The sequence below is a fragment of the Pelophylax lessonae genome, assembly GCF_965119305.1.
Source record: "Pelophylax lessonae genome assembly, chromosome: 2".
Lineage (NCBI taxonomy): Eukaryota > Metazoa > Chordata > Amphibia > Anura > Ranidae > Pelophylax > Pelophylax lessonae.
In genome coordinates this window covers 436,711,691-436,725,161 of record NC_138769.1, presented here as the reverse complement: position 1 = coordinate 436,725,161, position 13,471 = coordinate 436,711,691, and the positions used below count along the sequence as shown (strand labels likewise).

Below are 13,471 nucleotides of genomic sequence, written 5' to 3'. Positions count from 1 at the left end.
AAACACATCAGATCTCAATGGGGAAAAATATCATGCTGGATGTCTATACTGATATGGACTGGTGTGTTCGATACAAAAGGATGCCACATTGTTTGATGGAAATGAAAATGATCAACCGACAGAGGGCGTACAAAGACACCCCAAAAATCAAAGTGAAAAAATGATGCAGCAGGCTAGTCCATTTACTGAAGACTGAGGTGCAACTTGGCGACGTCCTATGGACCAAACGATAATGTCCCAGAGGTGTTCTATTGGATTTAGGTCAGGCGAGCGTGGGGGCCAATCAATGGTTTCAATTCCTTCATCCTCCAGGAACTGGCGGCATACTTTCGCCACATGAGGCTGGGCATCGTCCTGCACCAGGAGGAACCCCGGACCCACTGCAAAAGCGTAGGATCTGACAAAAGGTCCAAGGATTTCATCCCGATACCCAATTACCTAATGGCAGTCAGGGTGCCATTGTCTAGCCTATGAAAGTCTGTGCGTCCCTCCATAGATATGCCTCCCCAGACCATTACTGACCCACCGCTAAACCGGTCACGCTGAACGATGTTACAGGCAGCATAACGTTCTCCACACCCTTTCACGTCTGTCACATGTGAACCTGCTCTCATCCGTGAAAATCAAAGGGCGCCAGTGGCGGACCTGCCAGTTTTGGTGTTGAATGGCAAATGCCAACCGAGCTCTGTGGTGTCGGGAAGTGAGCATAGGGCACACTAAAGGACATTGGGCCCTCAGGCCACCCTCATGAAGTCGGTTTCTGATTATTTGGAAAGAGACAATCACACCAGTGGCCTGCTCGAGGTAATTTTGTAGCACTCTGGCAGTGCTTATCCTGTTCCTCCTTGCACAAAGGAGCAGATACCGGTCCTGCTGATGGGTTAAGGACCTTCTATGGCCCTGTCCAGCTCTCAGAGTAACTGCCTGTCTCCTGGAATCTCTTCCATGCTCTCGAGACTGTGCTGGGAGACACAGCAAACCTTCTGGTAATGGCACGTATTGATGTGCCATGTTGGAGGAGTTGGACTGCCTGTGCAACCTCTAAAGGGTCCAGGTATCAACCTTAATGCTACCAGTAGTGACACTGACCCCAGCCAAATGCAAAACTAGTGAAAAACAGTCAGAAAAGATGAGTAGGGATAACAAAATATCAGTGGCCTCCACCTGTAAAACCATTCCTGTTAAGAGGTTGTATCATTGCTGCCAATCTATTGCATCTGTTAATTTTATCAACACTAAAGCAGCTGAAACTGATTAACAACCCCCTCTGCTACTTAACTGACCAGATCACTTTCCCCTAGGAGTTTAATTTACTTAATGCTATACTCTGATTAAAAAGTGTTCCTTTATTTTTTCTGAGCAGTGTATAAAATGTTAAGAATGCTCTTTTTTTCCCCTCCAATCCAGATCCACCAACTGGTTTAATAAATATTTATATCCAATGTGATCTGTACTGCTTGATTACCCACTGAAAATACTGAATCTCTCATTGCCAGTGTTCTGTTAGCTCCATATTACCCTGGGGTGAACACACACATAAGCCATAAAGGGCATACTAGAACAGTGCACAGGAAATAAACCACACTTTATTAAAACTTACAGGAAGACAAAAAGGTGGACTGCTATTTGAACCTAGGAATCTCAATGTAGCAGTTAATGCCTCTGCACACCTCCTGGTCACCCTTTAAAACTATTGGGTTTTAGGGATGACCTAAATCAAGATTTTCATACAGGTTATTTGAACCATACCTGTTCCAGCAATTGTCTGAGCCGATGCAGTTGAGACTCCAGTTGCTTGTTGTGATCTTCTAGTATTTGCATTCTAGCTTCTAGCCGTCCTTTGTGCTGGCGCAGTAGTTTGGCTTCTGCAATCAGTTCTGCATCACGTGGGCTTTGCGGGGAGGCTGGCATCATTTCTGGAGGGGAGGGCAGTGGGGACAAGCCCTTGTGATCATGCTGCTCCTTCAATCTGTCATATTCAGACTGCAAATTCCTGTTTGGAAAAAAAAAAAACTTCTACATTACAAAGTGGTCATTAAAATCGTATTTTTTGTTTGTTTAGTCCAACACTTATCCCAAGCATGTTAATCCACTTGACCTCCAGAAGGTTTTACTCCCTTCAGGATTAGGTCATTTTTTGCGATATGGCACGGAGTTACTTAAACTGACAATTGTGTGCTCATGCAACACTGTAACCAATAAAATTGTTTTGGGAAAATCTTTTTTTCCCCAAAAATAGAGCTTTCTTTTGGTGGTAATTGATCTGCATTTTCTATTTTTTGCGATATGAACAAAAGACTGCAAATTTTCAAAACAAAAAAAAAAAAAAAACGGGATTTTTGTCTCACCGTAAAATCCTTTTCCCTTTCATTCACCGATTCAAGTCCTCAGGCCATTGGGCTTATGCTCTCGCTCTCTAGGAGTAGGACTAGGCAGAAAGCTTTTTGGTTACGCCCCTGGAACAATCCCAGAGGGTATACCATCACTTCCTGCTGTAGGACTCCAGTTTGTAACAAGCAGTGTCAGAAAAACAAATAACTGAACCCCAACAGAGGGGCGGGTGTGCTTTGTCGGTCAGTGAACCTCAGATAAAAGGATTTTACGGCAAAACAAAAATCCAGTTTTCTTTCGTTCACAGACACAGCTTCAAGTCTTCAGACCATTGGGATGTCCCAAAGCAGTGTGCAGCACTGGCACTTCAATCAATTTACTTATTTATTATCACAATGACTATTTTGCATATTTATTATGAATTGTTAATTATTTATTCACATCTATTGATGAACTGTTACATTTTTAGCACTTGGCACTTTATATTTATCACTTGGAAGAATTTTTCATTTACAGCAGCGCTGATACATAGATTGCTTATCAGCAGCAGCCTATTATAAGAAATATTCTATTATTCACTGGGAGGAATCTCTTTGCAATTTAGAACAGCGCTGATACTCATACCACACATCACAGTTGATGTAAAACCTCTGGGTGAAGAGACCATTCTCCCGGATCCAACATCTGCCGACTGAGATCGTTCGCTAGCCAATCCTCTACCCCCGGAATGTGCACAGCAGAGGGGGCCGGAACATATCGTTCTGCCCACCTCAAGATACTGGCCACTTCCCATGCCACTAGGACACTCTTTGTGCCCCCTTGATAATTGACATATTCCTCAGCCGTAGCATTGTCCGATTGTATCCGCACAGGGTGTCCCTGAAGACGAACTGTCCATTGAGACAAAGGCTGATCACCCAAATTTCCAGGATGTTGATCGGCAACCTGGACTCCTGTGTTCAGACACCTTGGGCTGAACACACCCCCAAGATACCTCCCCATCCGGACAGACTGGAATCCATGGTGATTACAGTCCAATACAGGGAAAGAAAGAATTTTCCCAGACGAAGGGCCGGGGAGCAAAGCTACCATAGGAGAGACTCCCTTGAACCCCAACGCAACCAAATCAGACAATCCAATGACAGCAGATCCTTGTTCCAACTGATCAGAATCTCCCTTTGCAAAGATCTGGTGTGGAAATGTGAAAACAAGACTGCCTCAAAAAGGTGGAGACCATAAGACTCAGCACTTGCATGCAAGTCCTGAGTGATGATCGATGGTTGGGCAACAGGAACGAACAGCCTCCTGTAGCTTCAGCAGTTTTGTTTGAGGAAGAAACACCCAGGCTGACACTGAGTCCAGGGTCAGACCCAAGTAGTCCAGCTTCGTGGACGGAGACCAAGCCAATTTCTGAAAATTCAGTGTCCATCCGAACTCCTGCAGAGTTTGCACCGTAACCTCCAGGTCAGCTTCTAGAGCCGAGGAAGATTCTGCACGCAGAAGCAGATAATCCAGGTAACCCAGTACCATGATCCCCTTCTGCCATAACAAGGCCAGAACTGGGGCCAAAACCTTTGTGAACACTCAAGGAGCTGAGGTTAGAGCAAAGGGGTAACGCCACAAATTGAAAGTGCTGCTTGCCCGCGGCAAAACAAAGAAAACGCTGATGCCCGACATATATAGGATTATGAAGGTAAGCGTCCTTGAGATCGATAGAAGCCAGCAGATCTCCTTGATAAAGAAAAGCTACTACTGTGCGGATGGATCCCATCCAAAATTTCTGAACCTGCAAAGAGTGCTTCAGAGCCTCGAAATCCAAGATCGGACAAACCTTGCCTTCCTTCCTGGGAACTGTGAATAGATTTGAATAAAAACCCTGGAAATGTTCCGACTCTGGAACCGGCACAATAACTCCTTGTGCTAACAGGTCCTTCACTGCTCCATAGAGGCCCTGTAGCCACACTGGAGACAGGTGTAAGTTGGAAGGACAGAACCTTGCTGGAGGCATGGACCAAAACTCGATCTTGTTACGGAACCAGCTTGTGGACCCATTTGTCCTGAATGAGCAAGGTCCACAGATCCGGAAAGAAGCGAAGACGTACCCCCACCCCAGACGCGGGTGAGAGCACCCCTTCAGGCTGGGGAAGGCTTGTCTGCGGAACCAGAAGCGCCTGCTTTGGACTTATCATTCCAGGGTTTCTCTGAGCCTTTCACAAAGTTAAGGGTGGATCTTGAGCCCTTTTCCTGTGAGCCAGCCAGATGAAAGATCCACTTGTGACCCGAAAAGAAGGGACCCCGCTTACGGCGAGGTTCCTTGCCCTTAGCAGTCTGAGAAAGAAAGGTACTCTTGCCTCCTGTAAGGCACTTAATGATCTCTTCCATAGAGGCACCGAACAAATGGTCACCTACAAAAGGGAAGATCAGTCAGTACCTTTTTAGAAGCCTGGTCACATGACCAGATCATGCAGTGAAGGATCACCACCCGTCACAGAAACCCTGCCAGCAAGGGGCCGCATCCAGGGATGCATCACAAATATACTGTAACCCTTGGATCAACTGATCCACCAGCTCAGAAGGATGTTGACTACCCTCCAGATCCTGGCGCAAAACCTTAGCCCATTACGGTAAGGTCCAGGATACCAAGGTGATTGCAAACTTAATATTAAACCAGCCACAGTAAAAAGGTACCAGACCAGAGCCTCAGCTCTTTTGTCCACGGGGTCCTTAAAAGATGGGGAATCTTCCAACCGCAAAAGTGTGGTCTTATTCAGCCTGGAAACCTGAGTGTCCACCGACGGTGGAACCGTCAGTTTCTTCAGAAGAGAAGGGATATCTTCTAGCAAAACGCTTTGGTATACCACCTGCGTTTCGGCGAACCCCACTGACTAGTGACAACCTCGTCAAAATAGGCAGGAAAGGGAAAAACCTTATTCACCTTGGAAGATTTGCGGGTGCCAAATTGCCCCGGCCTCGCCGACTCAGTCCTCCAACTTTAAAGTTTCCCACATTGATACAATCAGGGCCTCCACCAGTGCTTTTTAATGCGTGGCTGCAGAGGAGAAGGACTCAGCCTCACTATTAGAGCACTCAGCGTGCGTGGACGCAGACCCAGTGGGCGGACTCTCATCCGCGGAAGCCAAATCCATCTCAGAATCTGAAGAAGCAGAGGATACAGGTGAAGATGGGGGCGCTTCTTGCCAGGTCTCCTTTTCAGGGCTATATCTACTTTAGCCACTAGTGACTGCAGGGCTGCAGTCATGGCTGCCAGGGCAGACTGAGAACCAGAGGGTCCTGCAGCTTCCAGGAGTGGATCGGGTGGTAAAATTAGCTCCCTAGGTTCCATGACCATATAGGGTTAAGCAAAACCAAGCTGCTCAGCAAAGAAAAAAAAACATGAGGCCCCTCGCCCCTGTGGCACTACAAGAAGCAGCACACCCACAGCGCTGTATATCAGCAAAGGAAGGATATTGTACCCCCAGAGACTCACCACCTGAACTGGAAAGCGCCAAAAGGATCTGCCACACTTCTGGAAAGAGGAAGAGGAAACGCTGACCTGACACTAGAGGCCCCCACAGTCTCAGACTACAGGAAAATGGCCACCAATGCAAGTCTATGGTGAAACCTAAAACATTGCCGCCGAACCAGGAATCACAGAGACCACGGAAAAATGGTGGTACCATGGAGGACCCCAGGAGGGGACCGACCATGACACCCAGGTACGGACATCTAACAGGCACCGACAGCGGCATCACCCACCGCTCTTCCAGACCAGCACCATGTAGCTCACCTTCCCAATTACGGCCATGCCCCCAAAAAGGGGTCGGGAGGACAGGAGACAGATGAGGGCGTCCAAATTTGAGGATGTGGAGGAGCAGAAAGTACGAGGGGGAGGAAGGACACAGGGGGGCCTACCATTCCCTAGAAGGGGGCCCTCGAGCACCCCAACAATTCCCAAGGAAAGGAGGGGGACACTACTCACCATACCACAGTCACAAGGCATGCGCCACTCCCAGCAGTCGCCCGCACCAACTTGGAATGGGGGTGCTGCGGTCTGAGGTACGCTGCGACTCTGGTCGTGACTGTTGTCGTGACCAGGACTATGCGACCTCGCAAGGTTTTTCACTCGCTGGTCAGCCCTGGTCTGGTGGGGCTATGGGGCGGCTAACTTACTGCTGAGTTAGTAGTTGGGTCAGGCTCGCAGGCCAGACTGGGAAGATCAGAAGGATCTAGAATATCCAGTGCCTCGCCCAGTCCGGCTGTTGATTGTAGTTCTCACAGGAACAGTTGATTGTAGTTCAGACAGGAACAAAAATAATAAGGAAAAAGTAAAAAATTCAATTTACATAGGAAAAAAAGCCAGGACCGCAGATCCCAGCAGAGAGCCAGGTCCTTACTCCTGACCAGGCAGAAAAAACTGAAACCCTACAGCAGGAAGTGATGGTATACCCCAGGCATGTCCAACCTGTGGCCCGAGGGCCGCTTGCGGCCCGGAATCCCAGGCAATGCGGCCCACTGCCCCCTGACAATTTTTTTTGCTGGGGAGGAAGGAAGTCAGGTCGGGGGCACGGCCACAGCAGCTTCCAACTAACGGTAGGCAGAGGCTGCCTCAGAGGGGGGAGGCGAGCATGTGCAATGTCTCTGACTCCTACCACCATGACCACTTCAAATCACTGAGTAAACCTCTGTATACTGATTCCATTTCATTTGATCATCCTCTACTTGTGTTAAATTAGTGCGGGGGGCACGGCGGCACGGGAAGGGCACGGCGGCATTTTATTACTTATATACCTTAACTATAATATATTTAATAAGCGGCCCGAGAAAATTTCTCTACACTCAATGTGGCCCAGAGAAGCCAAAAGGTTGGACACCCATGGTATACCCTATGGGACTGCCTCAGGGGCGTAACCAAAAAGGTTTCCGCCTAGTCTTACTCCTAGAGAGCGAGAGCATAAGCCCAATGGTCTGAAGACTTGAAGCTGTGTGTCAGTGAACGAAAGAGAAAATATATTTTTTAATTTCTGCAATAAAACATCCAGTAAAAAAAAAAAAAAAAAAAAAATCTGATTTCTTCATCTATTTAAGCCAAAATATATTCTGCTACATAATTTGTTTAAAAAAAAAAAAAAATCCCAATAAGTGTATACTGATTGGTTTGCACAAAAGTTATAGCGTCTACAAACTATGGGATATATTTATGGAATTTTTATTTAATGGCGGTGATCAGTGACTCATAGTGGGACTGCGATATTGCGGCGGACAAATTGGACACCTGACACTTTGACACAAACAAAGTGATCAGTGGTCCGCAAGTGGTTACATTTGCTTACAGCTCACTGACTCACTTTATCGGCTGGAAACTTTGTTACAGTATCCAAATTTCTTTTGGTAAAAATGCTTACATTATTCTTTTCTCCTCCTTGTTTGAGGTAATGTCCACATGTTATTGAGCACAGCATAATACTGAAAATATTGCACTTTAAAACATTTAAACCAGTAAAGTATTTAAATTGGTTCTAAAGGTAAAATATTTTAACCTTTATGCATTCCCTGCATTAAGGTAAACATGTTTTACCATTGGTTGTGCCCCTCTCCCGAGTCCTCTCCTGATCAGGTGCAGTCTCTGGCTTCTCTCTCCTCTTCCTAGTCCCACAGGACACACAGGCAACAGCAGGAGCCAGTAGACAAATGAGCCAGTAGTTCCTGCTGCTGTCAAATTCTGTGGCATGGCCAAGGCGTGGTGTGCGTGTCTATGGATGCACAGCTCAGCTCAAGAGTACAGTTGCACATGTGCCCCTAAAGCATACAACTTCCCATAGGGGCACAAGAGAGGAGGAGTTGACAACGACTGTGGTAGACTTCAGGAGAGAAGGATCAGGGCTGCTCTATGCAATACCATTACAGAGCAGGTATGTATAATCTGCTTTAAAAATAAAAAATAAAAGTGTTTACAATCACTTTTAGCTTGTTCAATCAAACTATTACACATTTCCTATAGTTTCTTCTAAAATCAAGACCTTGCACCATTTTTGTTGACTTTTTTTTTCAAGCTGGGTCTCCAGAACTGTTTAATCATGCCAGACAGATAGCTTATATAGAGGGGTGCCAGATCCTAGTTTTTACAAACCAAAGAACAAATATGGATAGGATTGTTAAAGCACCAAAGAATATAAACCAAAATTAAAATGTATAAAGTTTATTATACAGCAGTTAAAAACCACACACATTATTGTTTTAAACGGCTGTACAATAAACTTTATACAGTTCGGTCCTTACATATTTGAACACAGGCACAATTTTCATACTTTTGGCTCTGTATGCCACCAAAAATAAAATTAAAACAAAACAATCCAAATGAATTTTAAGTGCAGACTTTCAACTTTAATTCAAGATGTTGAACATAAATTTCAAGTACAACTTTTAGGAATTGCAACCATTTTTATACAGTCCTCCAATTTTCAGGGGCTCAAATGTAATTGGACACATAAATATAATCATAAATAAAATGTTCATTAATATTTTGTTGAGAATCCTTTACTGGCAATGACTGCCTGAAGTCTCGAACCCATGGACATTACCAGAGACTGGGTTTCCTCCTTTCTGATGCTTTGCCAGGCTCCAACTGCAGCTGTCTTCAGTTGTTCTTTGTTTGTGGGTCTTTCTGCCTTTAGTTTTGCCTTCAGCAAGTGAAATGCATGCTCAATTGGGTTGAGATCAGGTGATTGACTCGGCCATTGAGAATATTCCATTTCTTTTCCTTCAAAAGCTCCTGGGTTGCTTTTGCAGTGTGTTTTGGATCATTGTCCATCTGTATCGTGAAGCGCTGTCCAATCAACTTTGCTGACTTTGCCTGAATCTGGGCTGACAGTATATCTCTATACACTGCAAAATTCATCCAGGCTGCTTCTGTAACATCAACAAACATCAATGACTCAGTGCCACTGGAAGGCATGCATGCCCATGCCATCACACTGCCTGTTTTACAGAGGACGATGTGTACTTTGGATCATAAGGTGTTCCAAGCCTTCTCCACACTTTTTTCTTCCCGTCATTCTGGTACAAATTAATCTTCATTTTATCCATACAAAGTATGCTTTTCCAGAACTGGTCTGGCTTTTTTAGATTTTTTTTGGCAAAGTCTAATCTGGCTTTTCTATTCTTCAGGCTTATGAATGGTGCACCTTGTGGTGAACTCTCTGTAGTTCTTGGGAAGTATTCTCTTGATTGTAGACTTTTACAATGATACACCCACCTCCTGGAGAGTGTCCTTCACTTGTCTGGATGTTGTGAATGGTTTTGCTTTACCATGTAGAGGATCCTGCGATCATCCACCACGGTTTTCCATGGATGTCCAGGCCTTTTTATGTTGCTGAGCTCATCAGTGCATTCTTCTTTCCTCAGAATGTACCAAACTGTTGATTTGGCCACTCAATGTTGCTGCTATCTCTTTGATGGATTTGTTTCATTTTACAATGGCCTGTTTTAATTGCATGGACAGCTCCTTTGAACACATAATGTAGATTCACAGCAATAGATTCCAAATGCAAATACCAAACTTATGCTGGCCATATACTATACGAAAAATCGTTCAAACTCATTTTCTAAAAATGAACACTCAGCCGTGAGAGCAGACCATCATGCGATCATGTAATGACAGATAAATAGTTAAATGGACATAAATGAATATGTTTTTTGTGCGTTTTTTCACATATACCTAGTGCAAACAGTTCGGAGGAGAGACACATTAACCTTTCAATTTATCGTTCATTCAGCAAAAAATTTCCAAACTTGTCCTTTTTTTGGCTCAAAACCATTACAACCGATTACCGATCTGTGCCCATTAACTGGCTGAAAAACGAACGAACTGTTCAAATGACCGAATTTCGGCCAATTTTTCGCATAGTGTATGGCCACCATTAGACTCAACTCCAGATCTTTTACCTGCTTAATTGATAAAGAAATGACGAAGAGGTAGCCCACACCTGGCCACGAAACCGCTTTGGTTTCAATTGTCCAATTACTTTTGGTCCCTTAAAAAAGGGGGTATGGCTATTCTTAAGAGCTGTATTTCCTAAACCCTTCCTCCTATTCGAATGTACATACCCTCAAATTAAACCTAAGTGTGCACACTTTCAGCCTTTAGCCAGAATATATTTTGGTAAAAACCTGAAAAACTAGAAATGTGCCAGTGTCCAAGTATATATGGACCTAACTGTACATTTTAATTGTGGCTTATATTCTTTGTTGCCTTTAAAGTCATATGCATTTTGGTTCTTTGGGTCTCCAGAACTAGAAACCGTATTCTAAATTGGATCTAGCTAAAGTTGGAGTGAAATCAAGACCTCCTCACTCCTGCTACTAATCCCTCTAGTGATGCACCCCAGAATTTTATTTGTTTTGATTGCTGCCTAATCAAACTGTTTGATCATTTAGCAACCTTCTGAAATTAGCACCCTCTAATTTTTTTCTTCTGCACCTTTGACTAACACTTTATAGCAATATCATACTCCATGAGAGGATTCTCTTTTCTCAAGTGCATAAATTAACATTTAGAAATACTGAGATGCAGTAGCCACTGGTTTCACTAATTTTCCAGCAATGCTAAATCATGTTCCATATCACAGTAATCTCCAGGATATCTATCATCCTTAAAGCACACCATACCCACTAAACCTCTCAGTTATATCCCTTAAAAAACCCAAATTAAACAGAAGACCATCTAGTATCCAGTCTTGTAGTACACCATAAGTGACTGGTTCTTAATTATGTTCCCAATATGCAATCACACACTATCTTTTAGCCAAGCGTTTCTTAAACTATGGGGCCAGGAATCAAATTTGGTCTGAAACTACGGGTTGGGACATGTTTAGATTTGGTCGCCACTTGACTATGTCCAAGCGTAAAATCAGCAGATCATCGGTGAGTGATAGCACCCAGACTGACTGCCAGCACAGACACTCATAAGGTGCCAGAGCATGTGCGAGTGGGGTGGAGGAACTAGCCAGACAAGATTATGTGGTGAAGAGACCCAGGGCTAGAAGGAAATGTACACTACTAAAAGAAAATAGAATTAGGATTAGTTGTTTTGAACAAAATAATTAGTGCTGTACAATAATATCTCTATGTGTATGGCCAGTGTAACCTAAACCACTTGTGACTGTAAGACACTGGAATGCTAACAGTGGTGGAGCTCAGTAATTCACAAAAGGCATCTGTGGAGCAGCATAGTTCTCTGGAGAAGTAATTTTTTATAGCAACAATATCCTAAGATATATAGACTTCTAAATATTCATGTTGAACAAACCTATTCTCCTCTTCCAAGTCAGCGAGAATCCTCTCAAGCTCCCCTCGCTCTTCACTTTCCAAGGAGATTAAAATCTGAGCAGGACTTCGGGGCTGGCTTAGAGGAGACTCCTGGTTCAAGCTTTGGCAGTAGTGTTGGATAAGCAAATGCTCATCATCTCTGCAAGAAACAAAAAAATTATACATTAACACAGTTCTCCTCAGTTAAGATCAGTTTTTATTTATTGCAGTCAAAGTTTGGGGAAAAAAAACCTTGAATATTTAAGTCTAAATTTTATACAACTGATGGCTCAAGTTTGCTATGCAATATGCCCAATTTAAGAAAAAATAAAGTTTTAGAATGGTCTGTTTTATGTTAAGTATAAAATCAGAGTAAAATTTTAAATTCCAAAAATGTAGAGCAATTTTTTTTTTTAAATCTCGTCTCAAGTCTGAATATATAAAATTTTATGTTGCACATATACAACATATTTATACTATTTTTCATTTTGGAAATTTTTATAAATAAACCCCATCCTACCTAGCATAGACTATACTATCCTCCATGTCGGGGCTGTGTTAAAAGTATACTTGGCCTTTCCCAAAAGCTCCATGAAAGTTGCTGTTGCTAACATCTGTTGCAATTTTGTCCAACCCTACAATTAGCAAAAAAATACCTGGTTATAAGTAATTTGCTAGTATGGACTAAATGATCATAAGTGATCTTGATTAGCCAACAAATGGAAAAAATGACTTCAGCGGTGTAAACTGATGGTCTTCAAAGTGACAGAACATGGGATATAACAAAAATCTACATTGCAAGATTTTGACCAAAAACATTACACATTACCCACTTCAAGACCAGACACTTAACCCCTTCAAGTCCAGGCCATTTTTCAGCTTTCAGCACTGTCACATTTTAAATAACACTGTACTCAAGTAAATTTTTTACACTTTTTTTTTAATTTTTATACAGAGCTTTCTTTTGGTGGTATTAAATAATCACTGGATTTTTAACCTTCTCCAAAATAAACACCAACACTTTTTCAAAAATGTATTTTTTGTAAGTTTCTGGTAGCAAATTTTGCAAAAAAAAAAAATATATTTTTCTCGGATATTCATTGGCAGACATAGCTACATATCTTCTTTGACCGATGGGTTATGCTGCTCTCCTTAGGAGTAGGACACTAGGTGGAAAAGGGTTAACAAACCTTGACTACACCTATAGGGCAGTCCCAGGGGGTATGCTCCCACTTCCTGCTATAGGATCTCCGTTTTGTAACAAGTAGTGTCAAAAGAATACATAACCCAACTCCACAGGGGGGTGGGTGCTGTATCCGTCAATGAACATCAGAGAAAATAAATTTTACATTAAGACAAAAATCCAGTTCTCTTTCCCTCATTGGCAGACACAGCTTCATATCTTCTTTGACCAATGAAACGTTCCAAAAGCATGAGGGGTGGGAAACACAGCAAAAAAACATTTCCCAAAAAGGGCTAAACTTAGCCAACCAGGAGTTCAACCAGCAACAACTGGAGCTCACCGACCAGAAAAAAAGAAAAAAAAAAAAAACACCCTTAAGAGGCAGAAGTTTCTGCCACAGCAGCCTGCAAAACTTTGCGGCCAAACGCAGCATCTGCAGATGCGAAAATATCCTCCTTGTAAAACTTGATGAATGTGTGTACAGATGACCAGGTGGCCGCTTTGCAAACCTGGACCACTGTCGCCAGATGACAGAAGGCCTGGGAGGCACTAAGCTCCCTCGTAGAATGTGCACTAACAGGGAAAGAAGGAAACTGACCCTTAATTGAATAGGCCTTCACTACCATCTGCCTGATCCATCTGAAAACAGTTGCA

General features: G+C 43.4%; 1 protein-coding gene across 2 annotated transcripts in view; it reads right to left on the bottom strand.

Annotated features, from left to right (window-relative positions):
* DMD (dystrophin) overlaps positions 1 to 13,471 on the bottom strand; it is a 3,625,631-nt gene that overhangs the window by 65,867 nt on the left and 3,546,293 nt on the right. For both annotated transcript variants that reach the window (XM_082246191.1, XM_082246190.1), the window contains 2 exons: positions 11,636 to 11,794; positions 1,750 to 1,993 (listed from right to left, as the gene is read on the bottom strand). In XM_082246191.1, the coding sequence (XP_082102317.1) occupies positions 1,750 to 1,993; positions 11,636 to 11,794 (403 nt within the window). The remainder of the gene's footprint in view (positions 1 to 1,749; positions 1,994 to 11,635; positions 11,795 to 13,471) is intronic.